The sequence below is a fragment of the Psittacula echo genome, assembly GCF_963264785.1.
Source record: "Psittacula echo genome assembly, chromosome: 2".
Taxonomy (NCBI): domain Eukaryota; kingdom Metazoa; phylum Chordata; class Aves; order Psittaciformes; family Psittacidae; genus Psittacula; species Psittacula echo.
The window spans coordinates 45870217-45886941 of NC_137737.1; the positions used below are offsets into that span (position 1 = coordinate 45870217).

At 35.6% G+C, this 16725-nt stretch overlaps 1 protein-coding gene across 8 annotated transcripts in view; it reads right to left on the reverse strand.

Moving 5' to 3' along the window:
* The window catches only part of PARD3 (par-3 family cell polarity regulator), a gene marked incomplete at both ends in the record, with an annotated part of 466908 nt that overhangs the window by 153336 nt on the left and 296847 nt on the right, over positions 1-16725 (reverse strand). For 3 of the 8 annotated variants that reach the window (XM_080611294.1, XM_080611293.1, XM_080611292.1), the window contains 4 exons: positions 1663-1707; positions 2800-2876; positions 8224-8413; positions 16169-16319. In XM_080611294.1, coding sequence (XP_080467420.1) covers positions 1663-1707; positions 2800-2876; positions 8224-8413; positions 16169-16319 — 463 coding nt within the window. Of the gene's footprint in view, positions 1-1662; positions 1708-2724; positions 2877-8223; positions 8414-16159; positions 16320-16725 lie in introns of all 8 variants that reach the window. The other 5 variants (XM_080611290.1, XM_080611289.1, XM_080611291.1 and 2 more) reach the window with 3 other exon arrangements.

Genomic DNA, 16725 nt, shown 5'->3' on the forward strand with positions numbered 1-16725 from the left:
CATCACACTTTTTAAGCATTTTTTTTCTCAGAACCAGATGATTTTAGAGGCAAACTACAGTAAGTGGTTTGTTTTACAAGCACATCCATCTTCAGTAATGGGAGATATCCAGTGTTTATATACAAAACTTGGTTAAAAGCATACCAGATAAATAAAGCTAAAGTACAGTAAAAGGTGTTCTTCCTTTTTTCCAGCCACTGGGCTTGTTAAACACACAATACATAACTGCTTAGTCCAGATGGTTACGGTCATGCTCTTTCACCCGAGTTGTCTGACTTGTCTCTTTTTTTGGAATTTAATCCAGGTGCTACACATAGACAAAAACTACACTCGATTAATACCACCCTCTATTGCTACCAACAAAGCCACTATGCACTTTCAAAATCTAAGCATCGTATTTTACTAAAACACAGGTTTTACACCATTCTAATCACATCTCATTCAAATAGGCAGGCTAATAGGAAAATGAAAAATAATTTACAATAATTTTGAGTTTGATCTGTAACTCTTTTTTATGTGAATAATGTTCAGGGGTGAAAGCAGTTCCTAAGCATTGATTATTACCACAACCATTAATACAACTCGTATATTCACACTCTGATGGCTTTAATCCTTCAAAACATTCATACATTTTAATATTGTGTACTCATTCTCAATTTATAAAGCTGCAACTCTGTGGCCAAATTCTGCAACATTTTAAGAGCTAAAAGTATTAGCTGCTTAAATAAAAATTATAATTTTATCACTTGATTACTTACAACTTTTCAGTATTCCTACTCATATTGTAAAGTGTGGTTAAACAGAGATGCAGTTGTGAATTATTAGTTCTACATTCTGTAAATTCTCTTACTCCCCAAATGATAAAGTAAACAATAATATTTTGGGGTTAAAAAGGTGAATTGTTCCCAATTAGAGCTAACTAATGTTATGGTGTCCTCTGCATCTAGCCTAATTAAAATAGAATTCCAAAGGTCAAAGGCTAACTTATATTAATAAATCATAAAGGTTCATAATTGCAGTTGGTGCATTATTTTAATTACTAATAAAAAATATGCTTTGAAAGCTATTTCTCATTATCATTGTGTGAAACATCAAAATCAAATGTATGTGGAAAAGATTCTATTTACATATTCTTTTGTTCTGTTGAGATGCTCAGGTTTCAGCTCCAAACACAAATCAACTCGCGCAAATAATACTCAACTCACAACATGTATCTGATGACCACTTAAGGCAAAGGTAGCAGTTTTCTACTTAAAATAATTATTTCCAAGTACTGTGTTCGCACTGTAATAGCCAAATATTCAACTCTTTTACATCATCTCTCTGTACATTAGAGCTTGAAGCTGGGAGGAGATTTTCCAAGATTTCTTTGAAAGGACAAAAAAACCCCAAACTGTGAATATTTATGAGTTCAAAGTGTATAAACAGGTGTCTTCCTACATTCACATACATATACGACCTGGTGGAGTATACTACCCTAGATATTTATCTCTATAGAGAATTTTCTTTTTCTGTATGACTTGATTATTCACAGCTATAGAAAGCAGCCATGCAAGTACTGGAATATTCATGTTTTCATGCAATTTGACTGGCAGTTCTGTAATTGTGGTAAGCTGCTTTGACCAAGGTTTCTATAGCAACAGCCTTACTGTCAATTCTTACCTGTTTTCTGGTCATCCATTGTACTGAGCTTAGTCTCGTCAGCTACTGTTAAAAGGTAAATGTATAACGGTTAGCCCAGTTAGTGCCCGTGCCCCACATGCATCCAACATTCCTTCTGTTTCGCCTATTTTTTGGTCAAGTTAGGGGACCTTAGCAATGTCACACTTCATGCAAATAAACTGCAACAGTAAGCAAACATTCTGGGTAGAAGTGGCAGCAAACTAGTAACCTTCATGCAATGTCAGTCATGTTCACATCACAGGCAGGTACAATATGTTATTTACACGTTAGCACATCACAACTAGTCAAGACAAGTCAATACCACCAACCTCACTGTCCCCTGGGGAAGTTGGTGAATTAGGGACTGTAGTTAAGATATTCACAATTATTGTAAAGGAGTGAATTGTATTATATTTTATTATTCTGAGTAGGGAATTTGGTGTCTTTCAACAATCAAAACTCACTGTTTAAGGTTACTAGAGCCTGCACTTCAGAATCTCAATTCAACAGCAGAAAAGATCGGCTCATTAGCGACTACTTATTCTCAGTTGTTTTATCAGTTAAAATTATTTTAATTGACCGCTTGTCTCAGCCACTGCTATTTTATAGGGCTTCTAATATAAATATTAAAACTTGAGTCTCAAGCAGATGTCAGACTAGCCCCATTTTCTAATTCTGAATCCATCTACAGAATGAGAGACTATGAAGGGTCTTTAAGGCTGACTGCATTATGATCATGAACTGAGAATTATCCTGTTTACCCAGAACCACAGTGTGGTACAATTTTATACAGTTTCAGCTCCATTTTAATAAATAGCTTTAGTGCTTATGTATAACCATCTATCCAGAGAGCTACTATATTTAAATGTATGGACATTTACAAAGCGGTACAGACAATATACAGGCCACTTGGCCATTCACATTAAGAATACTTTACTTCCCGCCACTAGACTTTGCGTGCAGTAGTACTGCACATCAACAATGTGTTTGGAATTACAAAATCTATATACTTACAACATGAAAATCAGGTTCAAATAAAACAATTGAAAAAATATCACTCACTACCTAGATCCATGCTTTTGGATTTTCGTGTTTTAACAAACTCCAACTGACTGGCATCTGAAAATTGCTTTGTACGCTTTTCTGACATGCTCTGGCGTCCAAAACCCTCTCGCTGGAAGGCAAGCACTGGATCAACATCTGGACTAAGAGTGCTGTAGGAAGGGAAAAAAATCATGCAAACATTTATCAAGAACACGCAACCTTTCACTCTGCAGACAAAAGCATTAATTTAGCATGTGACTTCTACCAACGATAAAGTACACATTTTAAAATAAACCACTGCAAGTAGTCAGTTACGCACACACTGGATTTGTTTTACTGCATCGAGCAATTCTAGTTAAGAAGTATCAAGAATTTTACTTATGACTTTTAATGAAAGATATACATATCCGGTGTACTATACATATACCATCAGAATACACAGCCCCAACACAGGAATAATTTGATGAAGAATAAACCAGCTCCTTTTTCTTCATAAGAAACAAATATATTCTGTTGATAGTGAATTACTAGATTTGTCTTCATGACAAAATGTTTTTAGTAAAGCATGAATAGAAACTGTTCTGCCTGAAGCCCACAGAGCTTTAAACTTCTTAATTTAAAGACTTCACATGAAAATTTTTCTCCATATGTGAAATTGCTTTTGATTTTTTTCATACCATCTCCTAGTTTTAACCTGGCTATGAAAGGCAAATGTATTTTTTCCTCATCACTTCTCTATATTGCAAGTATCTATCATAATGATTGCACCACCGAATCAGAAATCGGGGTAAGTGGTCTGAGCTTCAGTCTCTCCTGCAGGTTTCTTTCATGACCTTGGCTGAGTGAGTCACTTCTTCAGTGAGCAGTGATCAATGTTTCATTGTGCTTCATCAGAAGCATGCTGATGATAGATTTATTAATGTTGGTCAAACGTTGACAGAATCATGAATGCAAGAATGCAGGTAAAATTTGGTGTGCAAGCTGAACCCTAAACTTGCAATGTGTCACCATGGCCACAACTCATGTTAAAAATGAAAAAAATTAAAAAATGCAAGATTGCTTATTGCTAACAAATAATATGAAGGGAAATTCACACAAAGATCTTATGGCTCCTGTAAAATGGGAGAGTATTAGAGAAAGCCTGAAGACAAGCCCAAAGAATTATGATTTCTACTTCAGCTGGCACAAAAAGAAATCAACAGCATAAAATACTGAGGGGAGAAAAGTATTTGCACCACTGTTACCTATCCTATAGGAAAAAAGATTCCTCAAAATTCTCCCTCTGATTATTGTTGTACTTCAAGATTAAAAAAAAAAAAATAAAAAGCTAAATATTTTGTCAATGAAACCTCTAAAACTAAGTATCATTCAAAATACTGTATGTATACATGTCAGTGTTCAGTAGTATGTTTCAAAAGAATTATTTTCCACTTTAAGGACTACGTATAAGACACATCTTATACCTATTGAGAAACAGGCAAATAGTGAATTTCTGAAGAAACCAACGTATACTTTTAAATTCTGTAACATGCATATGCTTATGTGTGCCATGTACTGTAATATAGAGAAGTGTCTTTGATCAACACCTGGGTATTAGGCACAACAGTGAAGAGAGGTAAGGAAAAGTGTCTAAAGGAATCAAGTACTATAAAGGATGAAAATCACAATCTGCATTACCAGCAGCCTAGAAGACATTCAGCCTAGTAGTGGCAGATTTACAAATAATAAGATGTGTGCGTGTGACAGGCATATAATACTTAAGTGAGAGCAGGATCAGAGCTTATATGAATAAAGTCAATGTCAAGTGCCTTTTGACTTTAATGTTTCTGGCTCAGCCTCATAATGTTTTACATTTAATTACTGCAACTATTTCAGAGATGTCTGCACAATTCAGCAACATTTGAAGCATATGCTTAAAAGCTCTGATGAATCAGAGCCTGAACTCAAAAATAACTATTTAGCCCTCACATTCACTCCCACAAAATAGGGAAAAATTATCTCCACATGATAGAAAGATAAAACAGACAAGGCCAACATATGCTTCCAGAATTTACATCATGTAGCTGAATAAGAACCATCTAAATCTGAAAACATCCTCCAAATGACTCAACTGAACTTACAAGGTTTCAACGCCTTTTGTAATCAGAACATAAATGACTTTCCCAGGCCACACAGGGGTTTCTGGCTCACTGCTAGTCAACCCTGTCTCTGAAGGCCAGAAAAATGTGGTTTTACTAAGTGAGAATTTTCTCTAGCAACATCTGTTAACACAGCTCACGTTAGTTAAGATGACCGGCTTCATCTTGCCGAACAAAATGTATCCTGTGACACTTTCTTCAAAAAGGGTGAATTTGTAAAACTATTTGTTTTGGCTGCATGCTCCCTTTTTTCATATGAAAAAAGAGAGCAATGAGGTCTGGACATGGTGTCAGCAACTAGGAATTCTAGACTGGATCTCAGCATTTTCACTCATACCACCTCCTTTAGGGGCTTTCTCTCTGCTTCCCTTACCTACCCTTATCACACCTACTTTCCACACACACTTACTAAGATGATTATTCCTCTGTGTTTGCCTAATATCTTGCATATTAGAGGCACTACTTAGCACCAAAAATTCCTTGTTCTCTGACATCACATCTCAGACCTTTTTACTGTACTAACATATGAGACTTACGTAGAGTCATCAATTTTCATGTCCTGGTTTATTTGTATCATTAATGACACGTACGTGTGTTTTAGTAATTAAGGAAGAAGCAGATTACAGGAGTTTGAATGCCAGTACGTTGCCTAAAAGTATTCAAAAGCCCCCATGAAGATCCACAACTGGAAAAGCCAATGAGCACAAAGGAGGAACTAATGCCCCTAAAAATGCCTCATTTTAATATTTTTCAAATACATTAATAAAAGACAGAAGGTGAATTTAGTGCAAGTCATTAAGCAATGCCAAATGCAATTTACTATATTCTAGCATACTTAACAAATAAGATTTCTGGAATGACAGCTGATCCTTAAAAGAATGTAACCGTCTTCTGACCCTCAATGTTATTAAAATTCCACTTATTAATCCTGTCTTATTGCCCCTTTGTTTTCATAACATTTTCATCAAGGATTAGGGAGATATTGTGAAGCTGGAAAAGCTTACATTTTCTTCTGTGATTCAGAACAGCTGCCATTCTTGTTTGGATAACCCTTCATCCATATTCTTAGTTTTACCCTCTGTGCCTTCCAGCAAAATCATACAATGCACCTTCATTTTACAAGGCTTCCTTCATCCATTAGCAGCAGGAAATTAATGCAACAATCCAATTCTGCTGCTATTTACTCTTTTACAAATAGAATACACTAGATAGCAAGGCGCTGCACTGATCTACGCTTTTAAGTGCAATTGTATCCAAAAACCTTTACAATTTCTCATACATGTTTAAAGGTTTTGAGCATGATCAATTCCAAAATATCTAATCCCCATTTTATTTACTGTTACTTTCATTTTCCAAGAAGTATATGAATAGCAAGATAAGCTGCATAAGTAAATGCAAAGGCATCTGCAGGTTTCAAATGGGCTCTTACTTTATGCTGTAGTTTTTTGCTCATATTCAGCTAAAAAAAAAGTCCCTCATAAATAATCTATTATGTGCAGCCTTGAGTACTAGTCTATTTAAATGTCTCAAATTCTCAGCTCTAAAAGCTTTTACAAAAGACAGATGGACTTTTCAGGGGACTCAACTACAGGCATGACTTTTCCAAGAGAAGAGCTGAAATATTCTAAAAAAAAAAAAAAATGGAAAAAATAATAATCCAAAACATACACAAATTAGGACGAACAAAATTACCTTTTACACAATCATTAAAATAGTGCTTAAAAGACAGAACTGAATTCTCGGACATAAGATGAAATAAGCTAATATAAAACAAAGACGAAGCTGACAGGTGCATATCAGCTGGCAGGTGCTGTTGCTGTTTTATTAAGATATTGCTGACACATTCATAACAGGCTTAAGAGACAAGAAAAATAAGAAAATTCATATACTTCACACCATTTGTGGTAATTATCTAGCTTCAAGAAGTGGCAGTGTACAGGGGTGGGCTTTTATTTTGCTATTACTACAGATAATTACAGGACTTGCAAATTAAATCTTAGATCTGTATTAATTTTACTAACTAAGCAATAAACAGTATTTCTTTGCCAGGAACCTAAGCAAGTCAATAATAGAATTTAGTGCATTTCTCACTAAGACTCTTACATTAAAATGGGTAAAAGTAGTTGGAGAGTCAACCTAAGATTCATAGAAATTATTTTTACTATGGATTAAACAGTAAACAGAAAGCAAAGTTACTTTCCATAAGAAAGATGGAGAGAGACTTTTTAGCCTATTATGATAGGACAGTGGTAATGGTTTTAAACTAAACAAGGCCAGACATAAAGAAGAAATATTTTACAATGAGGGTGGTAAAACACCAGCACAGGTTGCCCAAAGAGAAGGTGGATGCACCACCCCTGGGGACATTCAAGGCCAGGCTGAATGTGGTTCTGGGCAAACTGATCTAGGTGAAGATGATCCTGCTCATTGCAGGAGGGGTTGGACTAGATGACCTTTGAAGGTCACTTTCAACCCAAACTATTCTATGGCTCCTGGCAGTGTTCAAGGCCAGGTTGGACAGAGCCTTGGGTGGCATGGTTTAGTGTGAGGTGTCCCTGCCCATGGCAGGGGGGTTGGAACTTGATAATCTTAAGGTCCTTTCTAACCCTAACTATTCTATGATTCTATGATTCTATAGTTTCAAATATGCAGCTAATACTTTCCATATTTTTATATGTAGTTATTACAGTATGTTTTGCATGATAATTAAAAATCATATAATGATATCAAAGGTATTTCTTCGTGCATAATAAAGAAATCTTAACTAGTTCCTGTGACACAAACATCAACACTAAAGTAAAATAAAAGAGCTGCCTTGATCTCTAAACAGATTTTAAATTACTATATATTACTAGGAAAAACAAGAAAGTAGAGAGAAATACTGAAAGGCTGCTAGATATATACTGCAATATAAAAATAAAATCTCTGTTTGTAGACTTAGAAGTACTTACAGTGAGGTTTATAAATAAAAAATTCCAATTGGAATTATTCTTTCATTTTTCATAAATGCAAGTGTTTAAATTTTGCAAAGTTTTTTCTTTTTTTTACAAAGCTAGATCAGTTGACAACTAAATTGATATTAAGTCATCAAATTAACACAGCTAAATACTGATTTGGTCTTAATAACAATTAGTAACATTTCGACAAATGTGCTTTCACAGAGCACAAACCTGCAACAAGAAGTAGAAAGCCTAAATTATCTGTACAGATTTTCTTCCTAAAACAGGGACAATTACCAGTTTGAAAATAGAGAAATCTAAATGTAATGAAAAAAAAAAAACAACAACAACAAAAAGATTAATATTAGTAGCCAAAAAATAAAGGAAAAGACATAACAACAGTCATCTCTCTTTTTCCTTCCACTAAACCATGCTCTTACCAGTCTGTTGACTCATTAATTGCAGCTTTAGCCCATCCACCAGCATCAACAGTGCCAAACCCAACATCATCATGGGAACTGGATGACGACTGGTCAGAGAGATGAGGAGGGAGGACTGACAGTCTGTCATCTTCAATAATGACAGTGTCATCTTGAGGCATGTTCACTGTTGGAGACAGCTGATATTTACCTGAAAAACAAAAGGGAGAAAAACCCCAAAACTTCAATAATGTCAGAAAGTGCCTTGAATAATATAAAATTAGAGCTGATAAAACGTTATGTCCAACTACAATGCTACTAATAAAAGTGACCTAACACTAATACAACTAACTATATTTTACTTTATACACATTTTCCTATGCAGACGTATGAAAAGTAATACACACCAGTCGTATCTGTGGCCTACTGCAACAGGATCACAGTATCGCAGAAGGGTTGAGGTTGAAAGGGACTTAGCGTCTGGTCCAACCCCTCCCCCTGGCTCAAGCAGGGACACCTACAGCCAGTTGCCCAGGACTCTGACCAAATGGCTTTTGAATGTTGGTACTCCACGGCCTCCCTGGGCAAGCTGTGCTTGCTCACCCACACAGTGGAAAAGTGTTTCCTGATGTTCAGAGGGAACCTCCTGTGTTTCTGTCTGTGCCCACTGCCTCTGGTCCTTTCACTAGGAATCAGCTGTCCCAGAAGACAGTATCTTCTTTTACACCAAATCATTTAGTAGAAACGAAGTATAAACACAATGGGGACTAACAGAACTCATCACTTCTTCTGATCCATCTTGCCCTCATAAAATTTGAAACATGTTTGACTGTTGTTAGGAAATTACAACCTTTTAATAATGCCTCCACGAAGAAAATAATTGTGAAAAGAGATGGGAACTCATGGCTAAAGCTAAGCAATTCGAGATTTTCGTTCTCTCTCCTTTAAAAAATAATACGGAGGCACAGGTGCAAAATTTGGAAAAAAAACCAACACACTTTAATTCTATTACCACTGAATTCAAGTAAGATTTTAACCTGTTGTTAAAATTCTTAAACTAGAGCCATCACATAAATGAAAGAGACATAATAAGGACTCAACATTACTCTTTGTTAAGCAGCACACTTTATTCGGTTAATTTGTGAGAATAGCAATTAAAGATATTTAGAGGATTCTTACAAGCTATTAAATTACCGTTTCTAAGTAAAAACTAGTTTTAATGTGCATATAAATATTTTAAGCCCACTACCACTTGCTTTTATAGGGCTAAATATATACACATAATTATATTTTCCAGTAATCATTTAAATGCATAAGATCGTATAACAATTTTCAAACTGCTAAGAAAAGCAGAAGCAGCTTTTAAAACTATAGAAAACTTTATGCCACCAAAACAGACTAAAAAGCTGTGAAAAATATCAGAAGGAATATTTTAATTGCAATGGTCTGTAATATAACAGTGGCTGAAACTGAATAAATCATCTTTCTTTCAGGATACGTGTATGAGATACAGAGTTGGGGAGCATGGGAGTTACATAATATTATTTGGATGACAGTGAAATAAAGAATTATCACAAATTAAAGTTTTAACTTGGAATAAACAGATGTTATTTCATGTTACTTAGAAACACTAAGCTAAAAATTTCTCTAAGTAAAATAAAGATCTGCAAATTCGGATGAACATTATTTTGTTACCTGAGGCAAAGGGTAATTATTAAGTTTGATTCTTTCATATTAGTTGTGCATTATTTTTTAAGTGACAGGATATATTTAAAAATATTTTTTCCTCCTGGATATTATTTGGTCCTAGCTCTTCATTTCTAATGAATAATCATGACTTTACATGAATTTTATTCTTTGAATCGTATTATTTTACTAAAACAATTACTAAAATTGTCACATCTCACGAGAAGAAACACAGTATTTTAATCAACTGCTGATCTGAGAACAAAATGTAAATTACTGTAGAACTGTGATGCACTGCAGTGAAAACTTGTACTTCTATAATAAACTGCTTGTATGGACATATCAAATATTTTCACAATTTATTTTTCCTACAGGCATGGAAAAAATGTGTAGAATTGGAGGAAAAGAATCTTTTTGTCTTTTCTGGAAAGGTTTCAGTTGCCATCACTACCTTTGCATGCAATTATAAAAAAAAGAATGAATAAATAAAACGTTATTCATAAAGAGCTAGCTAAAATCCTCACTGCGCTACATAATACATTCTGTATAGCTTTCCAAAGGAGGGAAAACGGGCTTCAAAAGAGATCACTAGAGAAGGCTGAAAAGGTGGCTGAAAGAAAAAGGTACTGCATGGTGAACATCTCATCACTGTCAAACCGAAATGAATGTGTTCAGTTTGCATAACAGCTGATTCTTTGCCTGGCAATAGCTTCTGTGATGGACAGGCTAATGTTTAGCCTGGTAATGTACTTCTTTCCAAACATAATGCCTACAAGACTGTTAACTCTGTAGTTAATAACGCCTCCAAAGAATTGATTGTGAAAAGGTATAACCTTATGGCATTCGGCAGATTGAACTTCGCATTTGAGAGGCTACAGTAATTCAGTAACATTTTCAAATTTTCACTACCCTTCTTTATATCTGACAAGGGTGAAGACTGACATTTTAATAGTTGCTTTGGAATTAAAGAGAAAACCCATCTGACATGCCTATGCTTTTCACTGCAGATGAAGCTAACAACAGGTGAAAGGCTTCACCTCCAGCAGATGGTTACAGAGACCTCAGCAATGGACTCAATACGTCCTTTGTAGAAAGTTCAGCTGAAGCGGACAGAAAATAACCTTGGAGAAAGCAACTTTGCAAGTGTTGTGAGAAACATTACAAGGAAACATCAAAGAACCTTCAAACCTAGCAATTATCATTATATTTGACTGATCTACAAACCTAAGATGTTGCTCGAGTTGTCTACAAAACTCCAATAAAATAAGTTTCCCTCGGGCTAGAAAAGTGCGATAAGATTTAAACTCCGAATACACCTCAAGCCCAACAACCTTGCTTCAACAAGGTAATCTGTAATAATATAAAACATTTTGGATGGTGTAAAAAGGAAAGGAAAACATTATCCCTTTCAAATGCGTCTCATCTCAGGACAATGAGGCTCAATTTTCTTGAACAAGTTACCAATCTGAGCAAGCATAGCCTGAGGATCACGCCAAACTATGGGTAAAGACAGTTCCCATCTGTCTGTGCAGAAAAAGGAGTCTCAGACTTCCAGTATGAAATGACTGATCTCCAGGTCTATGAGGACTTTCAGCTTAGAATGAAAATTATGCCAAACAGCAACACCTGAAACCTGTAATAGTAGAGATCTATAACAGACTACAAAACAGTCTGGGCCTGAATTAAAGCACCAACATAAAGCACTCAAAAAAAAAACCCAGAGAGTACACAGTACATAAAATGAAAAACAGGCTTCCCCATGAAGAACCCAACTACTTCAGGTCCTTTTAAATCTTGAAAAACCCTCAGATTTGGTTACGGTGTTTGCTGTTGTAACTTGGCTACATACAAGTATGTATATGTACGTAGATATGTATATGTACATACATATACAGTACCACGACAATAACTGTTATTGTTATGGTACTACATCTGGCTGGTTCTTGTGCTTTTGCTATTGCTTTTGTTATAAACCAGGGAAGGTCTAAAACATCTGGTGAACACACAATATGTTCAAATTCAAGTATTACTTTATGAGTGATTCTCATGAACATTTTGATATCCTGGAATCAGACCAATGGAACACTTCAAGCCTCCTCCATAAGTAGACGGCCTATTTACTCTAACATGGCAAGTAATTCCTAACCTGCCTAATCAGGAAATCATCATCAGCTACTCTGTGATGAAGAATGAAGTATTAACCAAAGTAATAGAATAATAAATAATAGAAATAATAATAAAAGAAAATAGTGATGATGATGATAATAGTGATGAGAGTTCATACAGAGAACTGTGCAATGAGAAATTAGAACTTCTCCAGACCTTCATTTTTTTTATTTTTATTTTTTACTAACAGCATATTTGTTCCCATCAATATATTGAGTTTTGACAATTTTCCCATAAATACCATATCATCTAATTTTCCAAGCTACATAGAGGTGGGATTGGGAATAAATGTCTGGGGAATGTCTAAGGACAAAACATTTCTCCACTATATCCAGGCTTTGGATTTCAAGAGAATACTCAGATCTCTCAAGAGTATGGTAGCAGACCACCACATTCTGATGAGATTCCTGGCCAGAGAACTGCATTCTGCTTGTAAAGGATTATTTGCATTTCACTGACACACGTGCTTTCGTGCTTTACATCTCTAGCTTTTTTTGTTGTTGTTGTTTGTTTGTTTGTTTTTCTGTTTGCTTAAGATAACAATTATTTACATAGAGAACAAAGTATTTCCTCTTATGTAGAAACTATCAAATTTTGCAAAGTTCTGGAGGATCCTTCAGGATGAAAAGCAGATTCAGTGCAAGCTACTGTTATTCTGTGTACCCCCTGGTAAATAACTTCTGCTTAGTCACCATTAGCAACAAACCCCACTATGCTCATAAAAAAAATATCAGCAACTAAAAGAGATGAAAGAGGACTCTCTACTAAGCTGTTTGATGAAAAAGAATAGTTTATATAGACAGCAACTACATATTTGAACACTGCAAAACTCAGGAGCATAATAGGCAATATACAAGAATGGTGTATCAGAAGAAGAGACTTGAATTTTTAATCACAGAACCAAGCAAATGTGCGTAACACAGTTGTTTTGAATGTATGAACAACATGCAGCCTGAAAATATTAAAAATAAATAAACACAAGCATTTACTATAGCCATCTAATTTTTAGAAGGCCCAATCTGTATAAATAAATAAATACCATTCCCTAAATACAGACAGTGGTATCTCCTCTCCATCAGAAATTTTCAGTGAAATATTATCACATGAAAAAGCACAAGAAAATCTGTAACAACAATAATTACCTGGAAAAAGAGATCAACATCGTCAGAAACACTAAAAGATTCATGTAGCCTTTTTGCAGTAAGCAAACATTATTTTGCATAAATTAAATCACTTTCTAAAATTGGTATTTTATTCCCACTCTCACAGCAAGGCTCTGACAACCAGTTCATGCTGTCAGTTATGAACTGAAAGAGTAAGGAAATTGTCTTACATACCTTTCCTGAAAAATTACATTATATGTATTTAAAAGAAACAAAACTTTCTTCAAAGTTTTGTTCAACCTTTAAGCAATGACTTGAAAGGAGCAGATGTTTTCCAGACCTTGAGATTATCACTTTTGAATAGTCTCACTTAGGAAGAAAGAAAACTTGAAATCCATCAATTTTCTTAAATAGCAAAAGAAGCAGAAAGACCTACTCCTTCACACATGGAGGACCTCCTCATCACAAGGTAGCAAGAGAACTAAAAGTTTACATGGCTAAATCCATTGAGTAGACATCAGGTGATTCAGAAAGCCCATGAGTCAGAGGGCTCCTCGATGTGGGGGGAGTGTTCACGGGAATCAGCACTGCATAAAGCACTCTATTTGGCTTGTTTTCATGGTCAGGACTAGCATGGGAAGACCTCCAGTCTCCCTTAGCCAGACTGTTCTAAGGACTATATCCTCGCTTTTAGGCCAATTTTCAAGAAAGGAGAAAAACTCTGGAAGAGTCATGTAATACCACATATACATTTTCAAGAAAATAAAAATTTATGAGTTTCTTCTCATTGTCAATGCTAATAGGATGGGAATTCCAATGCATAATAAATGATTGAGTCTTACAAACATTAATTACTCTGAAACAAGAAACTGCACCTATCTATCCTGACAGGTAATAATATCTCTCCATTGTATGGCACTGCAAGAAAACATGTGAGCAATATCACTGCAGTTGTAACTTAGTGGTACTGATTAATTGAGAAAAAAATAGCATAATAGAAAAATGACTGCCACCTAAAAACTAGGTTTAAACATGACAGCTGTGTGAAGCTGCTGTTGCTTAAGAAGGGAATGACCCAGTCCTGGCAAGACCAGTTTTCATTTATGCTGGAATACATCATATTTACTATGAGGTTCAGACACAGCTTCATTTTCCATGTGCTTCCAACTAAAAGCATCAATGGATTCAAGTCACAACCAACCAATTTTCTACATAGTTACTGGTTTCTGAAAACAATAGAGAAAAACAATGATAAAAAGGAAATGAAAACATCAGCTTCAGGTTATAAAACACTTAAAAAATGCAGGATGGATTTTCTTCCCTATGTTTACATTGCAGAGGTATCCAAAAGCATTAGATTTTAAGAGCTTTGGAAAGATGTTTTTTCTCTTGTTGAAACATCAGTTACTAGCTACTGCCAAAGGGATGAAACCAAACTGATGAACCAGTAGTTTGCTTTGGCATGCAAGTCCTATGTCCTTTTGATGTGGAACTGCATTGCTGACACACATGCACACAGATTCTCTCAGGGTTTCTTCTCCCATCAATGGACAAGGTGTTTAACCGATAACTCGTTAACACTTCTATGAGTTCTATGTGTAAATCCTCTGCAACCCTGATGGAAAAAGCAGAAGGCAGTGCTTTGCAAATATTGTATCTAAAGCCTTCACAGCACAAGAACTAGACCCTTCTATGAAAGAGTACCGCTAAAGACTTCAAATTATTTTATCACTCCTTAAATTTGTCAACAAATAATTCTTTATAATGTTCTCTTTAAGAGCACATGACTTTGGGTGCTTTCTTGATTCTCAGGTATACAATTTTTCTTCCAAGCTGCACAAAATGTAATGCAATTGAACAGAATATTGTTTATTTCTAATTACTGTTGCACAAGTGCACACACATACACACACACACACAAAAAAAAAGACTTAACTGAAGAAATATCGTAAATCTGTGGATTTTTAGAGTTTAACAACAGTTAAACAAAGAAAAAGTGAACCCCCAAATTAAAAACAAAAAAAAAACTCCACAACCCCAAAACAGAGTGAAATATATATACAAACTGTTGACTGGAACCTAAGTGGTGGACTTTCATTTTCTAAGGCTGAAAAATCAATCTGAAGCAATTAAAACCCACGTTCAGCCTTGCTTCATATCAGGTTTATAGCAGCATCTTCTAATATATTCTGTGTGTGTCAAGCACACTAAGAAATTCTCAGATTTAATGGCCACATCTTATGCTTAAAACTTGCAACTCAAGCAAGCAATTGTCGCGTCTTCTGTCAGGTACTATTTCATCAAGCCGCTTTTTGTGCTTAAATTTGAAAATCCTTTCAAGATAATCCCATCCTAGTCAGTAAATCCAATCACTCCTGTGGCACGGCAAGTCTTTGTTACCTAGCTTTGTACATTGAAAGCTGAACTGCTGCAGAGGAACTGCTAATAACCTTATTATCCACTGGGACCATGCAGATGGTACAGCACAGAATGTATACAAGTGGTGCTTAAAATTAGTTATGAGGTATTAAAATTGGTTTCCTGCAAAGCAGGAATTAAAAAAAAAATTAACAAAATGCCCTAATAAGCATAAACTGATGCAAGTTTGCCTTATTTATTTTTGTACTTTAGTATGACTGAAACAGAGAAGAAATACTGAAATCAATTATAAATTCCCATGAGTCACTGACTTTCATGTGAATGAAGACTCAACATGGAGATTAGACCAACCAATAATTTATTGGCCCAGATCAGACACTGAAAAACTATGTTAAATGCTCCTGTTATTTGTTCTATTACTTGCCACAAGATACACAATTCACCTTATAATTCCATTTGACTTACTTTCTCACGTTAACTATCCTGAAGGCTTGCATGCAGCAATCTGAAGGCATGTTTTAAGTTGACTGGTGCAACATCCATGTTCCCTCATTCCCACATTACACACCCATTGATGAATCACAAAAAAGGTATAAAAACACACCCTGATTAGCAGAACTAATTTGACTCACCCATTATTCTACTCAGTGCCATGTTCTTTGTGGGCGACTCGTTGAGACCCTCAATCCCACTGTAGAGGGAGTGGGAAATTCTTCGTTCCCGTTCATCCAGCAGAGTCTCTATGGGTAGCTCTGGCCCTGAGGGGCTCCCAGGTGACTCCAGCTGCACAGAGAGAAGAGAATTAGCGCCCAGGGTCCATTTAACAGCATGGGGGAACTGTAACAACTTGCCTAAGGCCTAGACCTGTCTGGGCACTGAATGAGCTAGAACTTCTCACCCTGGAAAAATATGATTTGTAATGACAGCTCTGCTTAATGACCAACTTTCTAAGCCACTTTACTCTGCACCTCCTATGGTGCCCTGTCAAATCCCAGAATCTTCAGCAGAAAATTGGTGAAAAAAAATAATTGCATTTTGGTGTCTCTTTGTTGAATTATTTCTTAAACAGACAGTTTTGGCTTTTTTCAATACTATTGGGCAGACAGCTGGGTCATCTTTCCCACAGTGACAGCCTGTCAGAACAAGGCCTTTGTCAGAAGCACGGAGCAGGAACTCCATTTGGAAGTGG